This window comes from Hemicordylus capensis, chromosome 2 (assembly GCF_027244095.1).
Source record: "Hemicordylus capensis ecotype Gifberg chromosome 2, rHemCap1.1.pri, whole genome shotgun sequence".
NCBI classification, from domain to species: domain Eukaryota; kingdom Metazoa; phylum Chordata; class Lepidosauria; order Squamata; family Cordylidae; genus Hemicordylus; species Hemicordylus capensis.
Genome location: NC_069658.1, coordinates 356470060 through 356489373, shown reverse-complemented (window position 1 = coordinate 356489373; position 19314 = coordinate 356470060). Strand labels below are relative to the sequence as shown.

General features: G+C 42.2%; 1 protein-coding gene across 2 annotated transcripts in view; it reads left to right on the top strand.

Annotated features, from left to right (window-relative positions):
- Positions 1 to 19314, top strand: part of NR3C1 (nuclear receptor subfamily 3 group C member 1) — a 130920-nt gene that overhangs the window by 80830 nt on the left and 30776 nt on the right. For both annotated transcript variants that reach the window (XM_053294445.1, XM_053294446.1), the window contains exons 5-6: positions 8081 to 8359; positions 15467 to 15611. In XM_053294445.1, the coding sequence (XP_053150420.1) occupies positions 8081 to 8359; positions 15467 to 15611 (424 nt within the window). The remainder of the gene's footprint in view (positions 1 to 8080; positions 8360 to 15466; positions 15612 to 19314) is intronic.

Sequence of the window (19314 nt, the reverse complement as noted above, 5' to 3'; positions counted from 1 at the left end):
GGGAATTTCTGATTTCCTACCAGAGAATCAACTCTCAGACAGTGCCCCATGGGCTTGTCATTCTTGGGGTGGTTGGCACCCTATGTGCACTACACTGCAACCTGCTCTGGGTCACCCTGGTGCCCCCAAGTGGAGTTATGGGGCTTCTGAAATTCCCCGTTATTCCCTATGGGGAGAAAGCATAAATATGTGCAAACTTCAGGAAAAAATTAAAAATCACCCCTTTCACCAATTTATTTGAAATCTGGGTGGTAGCAGGCACCCATTGGGGCACTACCACCTGACCTACGCTTCTGCCCCTGAAACCCCTTTTCTGCCACAAAGACATGCCAACTTCAGTTTAAAAACAACAACAAAAAACACCCCCTTTGCCCAATTTCTTTGAAATCTGTGTGGCAGCTTCCTTGCACCCATTGGGCACTACCGCCCACTACAACCTGCTCTGGGCCACCCTAGTGCTCCCCTGGAGAGTTATAACTAAGGCTGATGAAATCCCCATTATTCCCTGTGGGGAAAAGCTTTAAAAAGCATGAACTTAAAAAATCTTTTAAAAAATCACCCCTTTGCCCAATTTCTTTGAAATATGGGTGGTAGCTTCCTTGCACCTATTGGGCACTACCACCCACCACAGCCTGCTCTGAGCCACCCTGGTGCCCCCTGCGTGGAGCTATAAGGCTACTGAAATCTCCATTATTCCCTATGGGGGAAAGCTTTAAAGATGTGTCAACTTTAAAAAAAGTTTTAAAATCACCCCTTTGTCCAATTTCTTTGAAATTTGGATGGTAGCTTCCACCCATAGGGCACTACCACCAAACCCACTTTGGCCACAAAATGAAGGTCCGAATCTGAATTTTTTGGGTCAGAATTTGAGCCAGAATTTGATTTGTACCCGAATCTGGGCAGTTGAGTAGAGGTGATTTGTTTTGTCGACAAATTACCTGAATCTGCCAGATTAGGGTACAAATCACTTTGTACCCAAATCAATTCACACAACCCTAGCCATTTCTTTTGCTTCTTTCTTGGTCATTGCGTGGATTACTGAGAAGGGGAAATAGTTTAATAGTTTGCATGTTTTTCCCCCTTCAGAAGGGCTCAAGCTCCATTGCATTGTCATTTAAAGGATATCAGGTAATGGAAGCATAAAATATGTCTCTGTCAAGAGTCAATATTAATCATGCTGGTCTGCCTTGTATAAGTCCAGTCTGTATATTATCAGAACACTAGAATAGGTAATAAATGCATTGTGACATCATAGCAGTACAGGCAATGGGTAGGGAGGCCACCACCAATGTTTACCTCAGTTTCTCTATTTTCCTCTAAAGTTTCTGGCAAGTTGGGCAGTATTTCGGCAGTAGTATGTGTTTTGTGCTATTACAATTGGTGATGTGCAACTTCGCTCCCTTCCAGGTTTGCCACACAAATCACCTCAGTTTTGGGAGCATTTAACAGAAATGTTTGCCAATGCTTTTGCAGTCTCATCTTCTGTGCCAATCCCATACCCATCTCCAGCCAAGCCCCCCCCCCAAAAAAAAAATTGCAAAAGGAGAGAAACTCACTGTTCAGGGAGGGCTCACTAGCTCACTTGCCCAACCCCTAAGCTTGAAATGCCATTGGAGAGTGTGGTCAAGACTGTCATGTTGGGTCCATGTGATTTATAGGTTTCTAGAAAACTTAAAATTCCATTATGCTGGCAGAACTTCTGAAGTGCCACTTCAGATGGAGTCAAGTAGGTTGACCTATCTCGTGAATCCTTCTTGACAAAGGTAAAGGGGTGGTTGCTGTTGTATTCAGTGGTTGGGGCAGGGCGTGTGTGTGTGTGTGGGGGGTGAACCCCATTTCCATACAGATCTAGACTTGAATAGGTTTGGGTCTGCCTGACTTGAAATTACATGACTGTTTTTTTTAGCTTGAGGGAGTTTACATTTTAGTTCGCCCCTCTAAAATTAATCAACATCACTAATTTTGATAGCCTTCAAAATGCTGTGAATACTTAATATGTAGAGTACCCAGCAGCAGCTGGTGCGGGTGGCACTGGGGGCGGGGGAGGGCAGTGAGGGGCACCTTCAACCCTAAACTAAGAGGTGCTGACCTCTCCTCCTGCCACACCTGAAAGCTATTCGGAGCAGTGGCATGCCGCCCAGCACCCATTGCGGCCCCAATCAGCTGGCTGCCGCACATGCATGGAGGCCATTCCCTGGGTACGCAGATGGCCTCTGCCAGGTGTGCTCTGTGGAACTGTGCTTAGTTTAAAAGTGCTGATCCTCCGCTGCAGTGGGTGCTGGGCAGCGCGCTGCTGCTCCGAACAGCTTTCAGGTGCAGTGGGAGGAGAGGTAAGCACCTCCTAGTTTACAGTTAAAGGTAACCAGCCACCACTGAGATTACACTTGAGGTATGAGAAATATTTTTATTACTTATGTCCTCATATCGAACCATAGAGTATCTTTTTACCTGAAATCTCTATAATTTGGGGGCAAAATGAGCTCAGCGTTTACAGAGAACATTTTAGGTAAATGGACGTTATTAGATAAACAGTTAAAATATGAGCTTATGCAGTTGTAAAGTAATATCAGTGAACCATGTGCTTTGCATTTTTTATTATTCTTAATACTGAGGAGTTTCTCCAAACTTGTCACATTCTTTCCCTGGAGCCCAAAGTTTATGATAGCTGTGAAAGACCCTTACTTACTTAGCACATAATGTGTAGTAAAGATCTCTGCTGCTTGTAAAAAGTACTGAGAGTTTATTATGGTCTGACATACTCTGCTACTTTAGGATTACAGTACTGCAATCTGATGGTGGGGTTTTTAGCCCTGTTTTTAACTTGATAAATATGTTTTTGTTTTTATGAACAATGTGACATAATCTGATTGCTATAGTACTTTAGATCTACTGCCTGAGAAGAGTTGGAGAACTGAGACTAATGGAAACACTAACAATTAAAAAATTGTCTTAAATTTAATTATAAAAAATATATCTTCCAAATCTGACCCATAGTGATTTGATGCTGTTTTTTTTTGAACATGTAAAAATGACATGTTAATGCAAAAGGAATGTTTAAAATGACAGTGAATTTTAGTACACATTTCTGGGTGGCTTGGAAAAGTAATAGGATGTTTTAAAATCTGGAGAAGTCAATTTCCCTTCCTCTCTCCTTGATGCACCAGAGGAGAAGATTGAAAGCTTTTGTGTGTGTGTTTTATAGTTCAAACTTGGGAGACTAGTTAATTAATTATAACTATGAGCCCTTTCTCATGAGCAGTGAGAAAGGGCAAAAGGGCTAGTGGGGAGAAAGCTTTAAAAAGCTTACCTCCCCGCAGATGATCCAGTGTTTCCCTCTGGGCGGGTGGGCAGATCACCTGCCCAGATGATTACTGGCTGTTGCCAGTAGCTCTGAGGGTCAGGGTGTTGGACGCGTTGTCCTGCGTTGCCCTACCTCTGGGAGCTCTCATAATGCACCGTGTGAGTTCATGGTTCATTATGCGGATGCCCCCTCCCTGAAGTCGACCAGGAGCCCCACAGTCGGCAGTCCTGGCTGCAAGCAGCCGCGGCTGGCAGACAATTGTAGAAACAAGGTTAGGAGAGTGCTTGCTCTAACTTTGTTTTGAAGGTTGGCTCCATAGATGGGTTTGCCACCAGGCTGCCACCAGGATCAGGCCCGATCCTGGTAGTACACATGCACGTGCAAAACCTTCCTTAGCCCAGTTTTTCACACACATGTGAATAGTTTCCATGGCTTGTTCAGACAAACCAGGATCAAACATGTGGAACTGTGCTTAGTTTAAAATAAAAAGTGGATGTTTTCACTCTCTTCTGGCATGTAAAAGGCAGGGTGGGGGCACATGAGGCTGTTGCTCTCCTAGGTTCATTAATCTAAGCCATGGTTTAGATAATGATCTGAATCTACCCAGTAAACTATTTGCTCTGATCCAGCAATTGCTTCTTGTTTGGGGCCGTTTTATGTGGAATAATAGGCTTCTTACAAACTTGAGGTGGGTCTTGTTATATGGCCAAAGAAGAAATTCAGAGTTACTAGTGAGAATGGAGTAGTCAATCCACAAAATTGTATATGTATACCAGTGCAACCTTTGCAAGAGGTTCACAGCACAACCTCACATAGAATATTGAAAGGCTAGTTTCCCACCCATTTCTCAGTGGCTGCTTCTGATATGATATGTCCTGGCTTTGTATGATGTCTTTGAGCCTCAGGAACGTGTTTCTCACCCCCACTCCACAACCTGCACGAGAGTAAGAAGAATTCTACTTACAGTATCTATCTATCTATCTATCTATCTATCTTTCTATCATATTTTTATACCGTCTGATACGTACATCTCTAGGCGGTGTACAAAATGATGATAGTACATCATTTATTCTGACAATAGTTCAAAAATAAACGAGAATCTGAACCAGAGATCAAATCTACATATAATCCTGGCTCCGTGTTACATTTGTAACACGGAGTGTTAGAAGCATATGAGTGTTTAAGCATATGTCTGTCACTGCACACAATTTTCTCCAAATGTGGTACTGATTATACATGCAACAAGTATCTCTGAATGAGAGCCATTGGTTAGTATCGTTGGTTATTGTTTAGTGTAGTATACTACTGAATGAGTGCCATGGTTTAATAACCAGAGAGTAAATTCTGAGCCATTTGAAGTGAGCACAAGTATTATATAACGTATTTATAAAGCTAGGGCAGTTTGAATGCCAAAAAAACCAAGAAAATGTGAAATTGAGCATTTCCTGCTATTAATGACCAACAAGCTATCTCACTGCCTTGTTTAGTTAAGACTAAAGCTATGTACTAAGAACTCTATATAGCTCGTGCCTTACACTATTCATTAGTAGGACACCACAAGTAAGTCTATAAATGACCATAATTTAAAGGTGTAATTGTATGTGTATATAAAAATAAACATAATTTAGTAGATTCTCCACTGGAATAGATGGCATGACTAGGACCGGGGAGACCCGAGTTCAGATCCCCATTCAGCCATGAGACTAGCTGGGAGACTCTGGGCCAGTCACTTCTCTCTCAGCCTAACCTACTTCACAGGGTTGTTGTGAGGAGAAACTCAAGTATGTAGTGCACCGCTCTGGGCTCCTTGGAGGAAGAGCGGGATATAAATGTAATAATAATAATAATAATAATAATAATAATATTGGTTCGCATTGCCTCTAGGTGGATGTTTTATACAGTGAGGGAAATAAGTATTTGATCCCCTGCTGATTTTGTCCGTTTGCCCTCTGACACAGAAATGACCAGGCTATAATTGGAATGGTAGGTTTATTGTTGCTGTGAGAGACAGAATAACAACAAACAAACCCTCAAAAGCCCAGTGCCCAAAAGTCAGCGATGGATTTGCATTGTAGTGAGGGAAATAAGTATTCGATCCCTATCAACCAGCAAGATTTCAGACTCCCAGGTGTCTTTTCACTATATGCAGGTAACGAGCTGAGATGAGGAACACCCTCTATAAGGGAGTGCTCCTAATCCCAGCTTGTTACAATACCTGTATAAAAGACACCTGTCCATAGAAGCAAGCAATCACTCAGCTTCCAAACTCACCACCATACCCAAGACCAAAGAGCTGTCGAAGGATGTCAGGGACAAGGTTGTAGACCTGCACAAGGCTGGACTGGGCTACAAGACTATCGCCAAGCAGCTTGGTGAGAAGGTGACTACAGTTGGCACGATAACTCGCAAATGGAAGAAACACAAAATAACTGTCAATCTCCCTCGGTCTGGAGCTCCATGCAAGATCTCACCTTGTGGAGTCGCAATGATCATGAGAACGGTGACAAAGCAGCCCAGAACTACACGGGGGTGGGGGGGGGACTTGTCGATGATCTCAGGGCAGCTGGAACCATAGTCACCAAGAAAACAATTGGTAACACACTACGCCGTGAAGGACTGAAATCTTGCAGTGCCCGCAAGGTCCCCCTGCTCAAGGCAGCACATGTACAGGCCCGTCTGCAGTTTGCCAGTGCACATCTGAATGATCCAGAGGAGAACTGGGCGAAAGTGTTGTGGTCAGATGAGACCAAAATCGAGCTCTTTGGCATCAACTCAACTCGCCGTGTGTGGAGGAGGAGGAATGCTGCCTATGAGCCCAAGAACACCATCCCCACTGTCAAACATGGAGGTGGACACATTATGCTTTGTGGGTGTTTTTCTGCTGAGGGGACAGGACACCTTCACCACATCGAAGGGACGATGGACGGGACCATGTACCGTCAGATCTTGGGTGAGCACCTCCTTCCCTCAGCCAGGGCATTGAGAATGGGTCGTGGATGGGTATTCCAGCATGACAATGACCCAAAACACACAGCCAAGGCAACAAAGGAGTGGCTCAAGAAGAAGCACATGAAGGTCCTGGAGTGGCCCAGCCAGTCTCCAGACCTTAATCCCATAGAAAATCTGTGGAGGGAGCTGAAGGTTCGGGTTGCCAAACATCAGCCTGGAAACCTTTCTGACTTGGAGAGGATCTGCAAAGAGGAGTGGGACAACATCCCTCCTGGGTTGTGTGCAAACCTGGTGGCCAACTACAAGAAACGTCTGACCTCTGTGATTGCCAACAAGGGTTTTGCCACCAAGCACTAAGACATCTTTTGTGAAGCGATCGAATACTTATTTCCCTCACTACAATGCAAATCCATCGCTGACTTTTGGGCACTGGGCTTTTGAGGGTTTGTTTGTTGTTATTCTGTCTCTCACAGCTACAATAAACCTACCATTCCAATTATAGCCTGGTCATTTCTGTGTCAGAGGGCAAACGGACAAAATCAGCAGGGGATCAAATACTTATTTCCCTCACTGTATCTGCTGTGACTTAGGCAATTACAGCTGGGGGCACTTGCCACTTGGGGCACTTGCAAGTAGAGCATGCTTGTCAAGGGACACAGATGGTTATTTCCTCATCAGTGTAAGGGTGGCTCCATGCAGCAGCTACCTTCATGTGTGAACTGGCTCTCAGACAATCAAGAGATGGCAGCCATTTATTTGTTCAGTTTATATCCTGTTCAATCCCATAATTTTAGAGCAGCATACAACATTCTTTTCTGTCCCCAAAGGACTTAAAGTCTTAAAGATAGCACTGTTAGCTTTTAAATGTAGTTCATGATCTGTTTCTCCATTGCCCAGTTTTGTAACTCCAATGCAAGCCACTCCATTATGTAAACATTTTTCTACAACAGAGTAATGGGCAGAGCACTCTCCTGAAGCCCTCGGTCACAGTAGAACATGTTGCTGCCCTCAGCAATGTGTTTCCACTGTGGCAGAGAACTTTGGGATCTCAGAGAGCATTCTGGAAGAAGGGCCTGCTCATTACCTTGCGGGACAATATGTGCATAATGGAGGCAGATGGCGTAGTCGGGGTGGTCCCATTGCATCTCCATAGCTGCTGCTTACACACCTGCTTCATTTGTCAAGATGTCAGCCACTGAAAAAATATTTTCAGGCTATGATCCATCAAAGTAAAAAGGTATGGAGGTGGCGTAGTTACTTTGGAAATAATAACAAAAGCAGCCTTTGGTAATTTGATTTTTTAAAGCAGTTCATCTGGCATATGTATTCCATAGTTTAATTACAACACTAGGCAGTTGCCTAGGAGAATGTTCATCTTTGGCCCAGCTGCTCAAGCAACAAAATTTTCCTGGCTTTCTCGGTCATGTCTAGAAACATATAATTCATGTGCACGTATGCACAATTCCATAGTGTATATTACATTTTGTGGATTCATTGCCAAGTTATTCTGTCTCTTATTTTTCTTGTCATGATTTAGTACCATGGAAAGGCCTTTTTGAAACCACTGAGTCCCAAAGTCTTTGCTGGTTAAGGTTTTTTATTATTGTTGTTATTGTTCTTGTTATTATTAAACACACACACCCCATATGCACTGCTGTTGTTTCTTCCTCTTCACATTTAATCCACGGCTTCAACTTTTGCTCATGCAAATAAAGCTTTAAGAAATTAGTGGGTTGCCAATGACACACACAAAAAGAGTCATTCATTGCATTAACAGCATTTTTCTAGTTCTCCATTTCAGTTGACTTTGCTTTCTAAACCTTTCCCTAGCTCGAAAGACAAAGAAGAAGATAAAAGGAATTCAGCAGTCTAGCATGACTGCAGGGAGGGATACTGCTGAAAGTCCTGTAAACAAGGCTATAGTTCCTGCCTCCTTGCCACAGCTGACACCTACCCTGGTTTCCCTACTGGAAGTAATTGAGCCAGAAGTGATGTTTTCAGGCTATGACAGCACAATACCAGACACAACTTGGCGTATAATGTCAACTCTCAATATGCTAGGAGGAAGACAAGTGGTTGCTGCAGTGAAATGGGCAAAGGCAATACCAGGTAGTGTGTGGGGGCTGGGGGGAGGTATGTATTGATATTATGTATGTTTATATATGTCTCTGTGCATAATGTTCTGTGATTGTAGACCAACATCTGCTCACTTCAATGGAAGTCCCTTTTGCCTTGCTGTAGAGAAGGCTTCCTGTTGTCAGCTTCCACGTTCACATTTGATAAGTCAGATGTGCTGCACCTGTACCGGAAAAGGAAAGACACAAACATCTGTCATGTTTTCCTCCTATTGGTAATGGTTTTGGTATGCATATGGCTTGCTCTGGAGGACCAAAAGGTTTAGAAAATAATATCAGGATGAAAATTTAGTCTCTCTCAGCCAACTTCAACTGCAGGAATTACAAGCAGTAACAGTGAGGTATAAGGAAGTCTGCCCTATGCTGTGTTTTTTTAGAAAACAAGGGGAAATCCAAGCTTATTATAGAAAAAACTGGCTTCTGTTGGACGTTACTTAAAAGAAATGGTCCATCCCGCTGCCAGAATCCTGGCCAATGACAGCACTACCTACCTTCTTTGTTGCACTGGCCAGTGTACAAGAAAGGTAGGACAGAATGTCTTCTTTTTAATTTGTATCACATATTTTGATTGTCTTCCTCTGAAGGCTAATGAGATTTCATGCAGTATGGCAGAATTGTATACATTGATATAAAATAATTGGCAGCCCAGGCCACTAATATTTAGTAATGTATTTGAAACATATATGTAGGTCTTCAGAAGTTGACTCCTCCTTCCACCTTTCCCCAAAAGAAAATAAACTTATTGAGTTTGGGAATGTATAAAATTAGGTGCAAACGTATCAGATAGTAAATAGTCCTCTATAGCAACATTTGAAGGATAAGATAAGTTTTTAAGCCTCGCTATGGGAAGTTTCTATTGTAGTGTTTAATGTAGTTTTGGTGTTTGACATTGAAGATCATCTGCAGAATTTTGTGATCAGATAATTGTAAATTATTAGAGAAGTGAGCTGACATCCTAACAAACACTGTGTGCATGCAAGGAGCACCTGTTCAGTGGACGCTCCCACTTCTGAACCACTTAGTCTCACATGGAGTGGGGGCGGGGGATTTTAACCATTTTCTCCTTTCCTGGAAGTGCTCTATTCAATGTGCAAACGTGTCCCTGAGGGCTGCGTAATCTTAAAGGACATATTTGCTCATTGAACAGAGGACTTCCGAAAAAGGGGAAATTGGTAAAAATTGCCCCCCACATCACAGAAGCACATACACATACAAAATAATGCCTCTTTTGGTTGCATGCACATAGCATTAGAATGCCAGCCACGGTTTCTGTGCCGTTAGTCTATGGCAAACTATACATCACACTGCAGTTATATGTGAAATAGCTCAAATGGCCCATTTTCCCTTGCAGGTTCCCTTAAGAGGAGGTGATTTGCAACAGATAAGGAAATCATTCTCCTGATGCTTGCTTTCCACCTAAAATTCTCCCTTCTAATGTTCCAGACCTAAGTTTGTAAGGTAAATATAGGTCTGGACTATTGGGGTGGGAAGGTTTCTGGGGGATAGTGATTGGCAGGGGGAAAGTTCAGCATTCCTTGACCACTTCTGTTCTCTAGTGCAAATCACCTTCTCCCAAGGATCTCGTTTGCAAAGAGGTTGCTGGTGGAACTTTATTATGTGTATCTGCCACATGTGTCTTGTGTAATAGGAATGTGTACAAAAAGGATTTTGAGTGTTGTTTTGAGCTCAAAACAAAATGCAAACAGCTGAAACATTTTGTTGAAAAAGCGGTCGGCCCGCTTTTGTTTTGACTCAAAACAAAATACAAACACTGAAATGTTTTGAGTGTTTCGGCCATAGGGAAACAATGGGGAAACTTGAAACACCTATTGTTCCTCATGGGTAGCTCTTAGGGACACCAAAATGGGTTGTATTGTAGGGCATGGTGGGTACTACCTACCACCCAATTCACAAAAGAAATGGGTAAGCAGGTGATTTTAAACTAATTGTTAACCTTTTCCCAAACCCCCTTAGGGTGACACAGCCAATGGGGACACAGTTGCCCATGACAACTTGTCATGTATGATAAAAAGCTATTCAAGAAGCAAGGAGATTACAAGCCAATTGGAAGACAGTGCCAGAAAACCAATCAGCAAGGGGATAACAGGCCTCCAAAATGGTGCTCGAAACATTTCAAATTGGGGTTGTTTTATTCCAAGCTCGAAACAGGCCCTTTATATAAAGGGCATTTTGTTTCAAGTTTGAGACACTCATTTTGCATCAGAACGTTTTGCACATCCCTAATGTGTTGTTTGTTCTTTGACGTGGTCTCTTGCTCTACACAGTTGGGCTTTGTGCCTGCACTAAGTTAGAGTTTATCCAAGTGAACATCTCTCAAACTAGGTAGTACCCCCTCCCTTTCCGCTTGTATGTGTATGTGTGTGGTCTCCCTCCTTCAGTCTTTCTCCATCGACCAACAGATTGACATTGTCAGTGAGTTGTTCCAAGCTTTAAAAAAAGAAAAAACCTTCTTAGTCCCGCCTTCTGTTTTAATATTTTTGCTCAGCCTTTCTGTTTGTGTCTTGCCGCCCTCCCCCACAACCCCACTACTACCACCCAGCCCTTTTGGTCAGTGTGTTTGTTCCTTGCCATTGCCTATGGCCAGCAAGGTCACATTCTGTGTCCGTTGCAGAGTTAAAACACACACCCCACGGATGGACACAGCCGGTTTTTTGCCTTAGCAGCGCCCACAAGGTTGGATCTTGCACATACTGCACTAAATTTACCAAACAGGCCAGGAAGAACCGGGTCTCTTTTTTGCCATCGTGGCTCTGGATACCACTGTATCCAGACAGAAAGAGCACCAAGAACAAGGCACATTGCAGAATCCCACTAAGACTCATCCGCTGCTTCCGGCCTCTAATCCATATGTGCTGCCACAAGACCAAGGCCATGCACAACACTCTTTCCTCAACCTACCAAACACCTAGATAATTCCTATAGAGTACACACAGAGGATGAGCAGGCAGGAAACTCCTTGCAGCACCATTCCACACCCAATTCAGTAGGGTTCTCCTTTCCAAAAACAGGTCACACCCTGCTTCCACAGGTGCCTCTACTCTATCTCTGCTTTACATCACAAGTTAGCCAATTACCAGGCCTACAACACCCGCAACAACCACTTCTTATAGGAATGTCTGGCACCCTTTCTAGACCACCTACCTCTAGATAAGAAGGATTCTGCAAAGGTTTTCCTCAATGAGGCGGCCCATTTGGTCAAGCAAGAACTCTACTCTGCTAGCTACTCTGTGGTGTGTGCCTCCATGATCATGGCTACCTCCGTAGCCATCCTCCACCATGCATGGCTTCAATCTTCCGGCCTAGCATATGATGCCTGCTCACGCATTGAAGATCTACCCTTTGACTGCAGTGTGCTTTTGGGGGAAAAGACCGACGAGACCCTTCAAAAGGTCCAACACCTTCACAGCACTCCATGAGCTATCAACCTTCAATACCCAAAGTAGGCTAACCAGATGGAATCTTCATTGGCCTCAGCAAACTGCCACTTCATACCATCAAAGTCATCGCTCCTTTTGTGCTCCAGCCCTATGGGAAATGCCCTTCCTAAACCACACAGCATCCTCCATCCAATAAACTTAGACCATTCACCCCCTTTGCGGTTTGTGACTCTCTCTTCCAGCGCAGACTGGGGACCCATTTAACTCCCTAACTGACAACATGGAAGACCATTACATCAGACTCTTGCATCCTCACAATAAGAATTGGATACACGCTGGAATTTTCATCTGTACCCCCATTCATTCAATCAACCAGTCACCACCAAGGTCACCCCCATTCTACTCACAGAGATGGCCTCGCTACTAGACAAAAAGGCCATGGAACTAGTCCACAACCTCTCTTCACAGGGTTTCCACTCTCCTTACTTCACAGTCCCCAAGCATGAGAGAGGGCTTCACCCCATTCAGAACCTCTGAGAACTCAATCACTTCATCATGTACAAGCATTTCCGCACAATCACCATTACCACTATCCTCGCCCTACTGCAGAAGGGGACATGGTTCATCTCTCAAGTCCTCAGGGATGCTTATTATCATGTCACCATCCACCCTCAACACTGGTGCTACCTCCACTTCCAGGTAGGGGACACCACCTACCAATTCAGATTTCTTCAGTTTGGCCTAGGATACACACCACTGTTCCCTCTAAGGCACGCAGCTGCACACGCACACACTCACACACCAAGCCCTCCATGCAGCTTCCTTAAACTGCCACTCACTGCATCTACAGCGGCGGCTGCTTCTCCACCTCTCACCACCCGCCGTGGGGTCTTAAGGAGGGGATCGTCTTCCTCCATTTGCTGCCGCCAAAACCGCTTGGGCTCTTCGCTGCAGCAGGACTACAGGAGGGAGATGATCCCCTCCTTTAGAAGAGCCTAAGCGGCTGACAGGCAGAGGCGCTGCTCAGGCTTGGCGGCAGCAAACTGAGTGAGATGATTCCCTCCAGATGATCCTGAGCGGCGCTGGCGGCAGCAAATGGAGGGAGACGATTCCCTCCAATATCTTGGAGGCAAACTGGATCTGAATGAGAAATAAGAAGAAAATGTCTGAGGCTGTATATTAGAGTCCACTTGTGAACCTTATTCAGGGATTGTGTTGTACGTTCTTATTGGTGTCCATCGACAAGTGTTTGTGTGAATGACTCTATGTGTGTTCATTTTGAATGAACGTGGGTACAGGTCCTCTGGATTGCAGGGTACAGATACAAAGTGTCCTACTGTATGTGCATCAACATAATATACAAATAAGTCTGTGATCCTCCTTTATTTCCAGCTCTAGTGCTAATGGAGCCACTGATGTCACTAATGATTCACTGAACTTCAACTGTGGGAAGGCAGTCCGTGCTCTGGGGCCCTATCACATCCCATGTTGAAGCCTTCTTTTGGTTTTGTCACCTGCAATGCCAGGGTTTCTCCATGGGAATTTTGAACAAGAAACATATAAACAAGGGAAGGGAAACCAGATCTCAAGAAAGCATAAAATAGAGTAGAATTGTAAAAATCACTTCTTTTTCCTTCCATATTTATGGTGCATATTTATGGTGTTTAGTAATGAATAACTAGTTTCAGTGTTGATTAATAAGCTGCAGAAGAAGAGAGGAGGAGGCGGGGGGAGATAATTTTATTTTTGCACACCGCACTTTGTGTGGCGCAGTATTTGTGTGTGAGAATGAGAGAGAGAGAGAGTGTGTGTGTGTATATTATGTACACACACTGCCTTGAAACTGCCACCCAGAACAAACCTGTTTCCGCTCACTGATGATAAAAATTAAAAGGAACACTGATCTGCACCAAGAGTCTTTACAAAGTGGTGGCCTTTTTGCCACCCAAGATTTTTCCATTCTTGGACTGGCTCCTCATAGTAGACACCCTGGTAATCCGTCCTTCTGAATGGCTTAGGCCTTCAGATCAACTACGACAAATCCAGACACCCAACAGGTGCATAGAATTCCTCAGGTGTCTGTTCCACTCTTTTCATATAAAACTCTACCTCCTGGAATGCAGGATCCACTCCTTTCCCTAGCATCTCACATATTCCAACATTACTATCACAGAGTTTGGGGTCATCCAACAACTCCTGGACTACATAGCTTCTACAACACTACATTACATGTGCTCCCACACACCCGTTTCCATTCCCGCATTTTGCAAAGCTAGTTCCTACACCACTTCCACCCTCACATAGACCTACAGTCTCAGCTCAGCTCAGGACCCACAAGGTCCACAAGTCGTTCCTTTGGTTGACAGACCTACCTCCTCTCTTCGAAGGAATCTGGACTTAAGATTTTCTCCCTCAGGGTCCACCTAGCAACCATTGTGGCTCCCTCACCTTCAGGTTCCACATCTTGGTTCAAGAACCCCAGCATCAAATGTTTCTCAAAGCGTCTTGCTCACCTATACCCATACGCTCCCATTATGGCTCCCTCCTGGGATCTCCCTAGTAATCTGTCTCATGCGGCATCCCTTTGAACCTATGGCATCCGTTTCCTTGGGCCTCCTTTCCTGCAAGGTAGCATTCCTTGTAGCCATCACGTCTGCTAGATGGGTAGGTAAGTTACAGGTTTTTTGTATGGACTCATTCTATCTGGTTTTCCACAAGGACAAAGTAGTGCTTTGGCCGGACATTGCCTTCCTGCCTATGGTCGTCTCTTCCGTTCACCAGTCACATCCAGTCACCTTGCCAGTGTTTTTTCCTAACTCTACTGATGATGCCCAGAGACATCTGCATGCCTTGGACGTGCACAGAGCGCTTCCTTATTATGTTCACAGAACTGTGAGGGGGTGTTTCTATCAGTCACTCTTTGTTACACAGGTCCCAACCAGGCCTGACCTGCCTCCGCTCGGATCATTTCCCATTGGATTATCACATTGTGTTATCAGTTAGCCAAAGAGGACATACCTCACTCTCTGAGGGCACACTCCAAAGGTGGCTGCCTTTGCATCTTTTGACAGAGCTATTCCTTTGGATGTCATCTGCCATGCAGCAACGTGGGCATCTCCACACTTTCATTCAGGGCTACACTCTGGATGTCCTCTCCCGCAGAGATGCTACCTTTGGCACAGGTATCCTACATTCACTCTTCTCCTGAACTCCTGGCTCCAGGTAAGAAATACACAGGGTGCAGCTTGCTATGTTCCCAATAGTGTGGAGCACAGAGACCATGTCAAAGAACAACAGGTTGCTTACTTGTAAATTGGGTTCTTCTAGTGGTCATCTGTGCTCTTACACACCCACTCAATCTCCCCTCTTTAGTTCTCTAGGTCAACTGACCCAGTGACTGAAGGAGGGAGACAGACAGTGCACATGTGCATACCATCAGAAGGGGAGGGGCTACTGCCTAGTTTGAGAGAATTTAGCTTGGATAAACTCCGATGAGGTCTCGGCGCATGCACAAACCCCAATTGTGTAAGAGCACAGATGACCGCTGATGAAATTACTAGGGATTTAATGTCGCTTTTGAATTTGATTCAAGACACTCTTGAGAATCTTTCTGAACTATAAATTTCAAAATATATTGGACAAGAAATCTGTTTATTTAATAATTTCTGTTTATTTCGAATTAGGTTTCAGAAATTTGCACCTGGATGACCAAATGACCCTTTTGCAGTATTCATGGATGTTTCTGATGGCCTTTGCTCTAGGATGGAGGTCATATAAGCAGTCTAATGGAAGCCTGCTATGTTTTGCACCAGATTTGATCATTAATGAGTAAGTAGTATCAAAGTACTTTTTTTAAAGCTTGATGAAACTTGAAGAAATATTTCCTGACATATTTTGTATTCTTTAGCTAGGCACACAATTACTGTACTGACACACAGCTTGGAAAATCAATTTCCTTTTTATTATTTCTTAGTATTTCAGTAAACTCTGCTGGATTTCATGGAACAGGAGGAATATTTTGTCCTTTCATTTCTGTGGGGAAATTTAATAAATAAATTTAAAAGATTTATTTTATTTTTATTTTTGTGGTGGTATGCATGAACCTAATTACATCAATCAGTTGGATCTGACAAAAGCAATAGCATCAAAGTGGGGGTTTTTTTCTCCTCACCTTAAAAGTTCTTCCTGTGCACATTAGCTTGGCACGAGGGTGTGCCTAAACATATTTGAATGGATTCGCAAAGTAAAAACAATAATACAATTTTAGCACAGTATTTTCAAGTGAGACTAAGCCAAATATCTTGTTCGCAGTATCAATCATAAATCCATTTGAGTATGTATTTTTTTTACATTTACAGCTTTTAAAAAATGCAGATCAGTTTCACATCTTGCCAACCTTTTCTTGTGAGAGCTACTGTTTACCTGTTCACTTGTTCTGATCAGCATGTGCAGGAAGCTGTACTTTGTTATTTCTTCTACTGGATAGGCAGCTCATTTGGCTAAAATCATTGAGTCTGTGGCATGTTAGGGAGGCTTAGTTCAGTTAGTTTGCATCATGTTGGTGCTCAAAGCAGGAAGTGGATAATCTAGTAAAAACTAGTTTTTACTAGATAAACTAGTAAAAAGGCCATCGATGACGCCCGTAAGGCAACCATTGCTATATATGGATTTCAGCTTGGACATTCTGTGTTTTGGATTTATGAACAAAATTATTCTGAAGAGATTTTGTGACTGAAATAAATTACTTGTCCACCAGTTCCAACCGCCAACCCACCAAAGATCCTTTAAGCTACGAGGGAAAATGAACCCTTCTAGCGTAAAGGCAAGGTGGGGTAGTGTTCAAAGGGTGTTTCAGCTATGAAACTTCTTTATGATTTCACGTCATGTTATAAAACTGATTTTTCTTTTAAAGTTTTGTATGTTAATCTAATTCTAGATTTTTCTGTTTTTACTATCAAAATAAAACATGATTATGATCAGGCAATATCATCCTATCTATTATATATTTTGAAGAATTGGTTGGTTGGTTCAAAATAAAATCATACTTACCAATGACTTACAGATACCAAATTTTGCGCACACAATCCTGCCACTAAAATTAGCTGAATTCATACTTTTTACACTGGAATGTGTTTGGTAAAAAATTTTAAATATATTTATTTATTTTTAAGGATTAATTCCAAATATTAAGAGTTACTTACAGATAAAAAATTTTTCATGAACAATCTTTCCACTGAAATAAGCTGAATACACTACTTTTTACACCAGAATATGCTAGGAGAAAGGTATAAATAATTTCTCCTGTATTAGAAATAACTAGAAATTCGGAATATAATCATCATATTTTAACTGTTATTGTTCTCAGTAGTTTTTTAACACTCAATAATGAGATCAGTAATTCCAAAATGTCATCATGCCCAAGAAAAGCAGGAGATCTTTCTGAGATTCAAATTTACTATGATTCAAATTTACCATATATGGTAATTTAGTCAATAAAATTAATAATGTTTGAAGTTGAAATCCTGCACATTTCAAACTGCTCTTTTATTTTCCTTAATAAAACATTCTTTTATTAAGGGAAGTAAAAGAACATTCCATTCCATTTTATTAATGGAAGTTCTTTTACTTCCGTTAATTAAAAAAAAAATCTACAACATATACATGTAACACCCACACAGCGGATTCACCCATTCATGGGTCACCTCCGTGTATACCAATCTAGTTATTATGGTGGCGGGGGGAAATAGTTTTGATTATTCACCTTTTCTACCCTCCTAACTAAATTTGTATACAGTTCAAATAGCCACTCTTCCTGATTTTCAGCTGATGCACAGGGAGGTTTAAAGCCCAGATTTTTCAAGCACTCCAGTATCATGGTTTCTGTAAATGTTACCCTCGTGATATTAGAGGGCCCCCTGGATTTCGGTTCTTGAACTTTCCTAGCAGTGTAATCCACATAAATTGACTTTGCCTGGTCAGTGACAGGCCTCACCTACTAGTATACAGTATTATGACAGCTGCCCATACATATTGGTCTGGATGTCTTGACTACTTTTTTTTTAATCTATGTGAATCCTTTTGTCATAATAAGTTTAGAGCATTAAATGTCCTTTCTACTCCCAAACAAGCTCTTGCCTTCAGACGCCCACTGCAACATCAGTTCCACATAATAGTTGGTGACATATCTAATGCTGTTGTGTAGGTGACACTGTTAACAAAATCCCAATAACACAGCAATGGCATGTGAATGGCAATGGAGAACAAGTAGAACATTCTTTGAAGCAATAATAAACAAGAGTGTGTCTTAAACATCTGTTTCTGTATTTTAGTATTGTGTGAAAGCAGTTGCTTCCTAGGCACTCTAAATCAGTAGATTTAATCCTCAGATTTTAGTCTGATTAAATTTAGTAATGTTTCTGTCTGTGTTGGATGTTTTCTATTACAGTGCCAAAACATTTAGAGGATATGTGGGATGTTCTTATCAATTCCTGTAGATACATGGGTTCTTAGTGCAGATTTCATGAAGTGCTTATAAAAACAACATGAAAAGGGACTATAGGTAGTTCACCAAGCTTGGCTTCCCATCAAAGATCGTGGTGGACTTTTACTGATACAATTACTGCCATTTGTAAACGTGTTAAATTGAAAGCAGCTTTCTCAAATCATTCAAATTGTGCTGCAACTCCAAACGAAAAAGATCCAAATAAAACAGTGATGATTGTGAAAGTATTGTGACCTTATCCCTAGGAACCTTATGCCTGTCTAAGGAAGACTGTCTCACATTTTGTGACTAATGGCATTATGCTCACTGTGTTCTGATCTGACTGTTAATGTTCAAGAGAAATATTGTTTCAAAGCAAGGTGATCTTTTATCTTCTTACTAGTAGGTGAGGCCCGTTGTTGACCAGGCAAAATAATTTTGCATAGATTACACTTACAGGCAAATTGAAGAAGTTAAATAGATGTAATAGAATTTTTATTAATGTGTTTGCAAAAGGGAAGTAAAGAACAGTTTGAAACTTGTAGGATCTCAACGTCATACATTATCCATTTTATTGACTAATTACCATATATGGTGAATTTGAATCTGAGAAAGATCTTCTGCTTTTCTTTGGCATGATGTCATTTTGGAATTACTGATCTGATAACTCAGCATTAAAAATCTGATGAGAACTATAACAGTTAAAATATACTCATCTTCAGCATTTCTGCTAAAACAAAAACATTATTTAAACTTTCACCAAGCATATTCCGGTGTAAAAAGTAATGCATTCTGCTAATTTCAGTGGCAGGATTGTTCTTGTAAAATGTTTCTATAGGCCATTGGAAATATGACTTTGTTTTGGTATGTTGCGAAATAGCCAAGTTGTAGGAAGAACAAATAATACTAAAATACCTAAAGGGTAGAAATGTATGATCATAAGGGAGGATAGAAGGGAAATTGTCACCCTCTTTGTCAGCATCTACATTTGCAAGACTACCTGAACTGATTACATGCTGTCACCACTTGACAAGAAAGTGCATTTTGTGC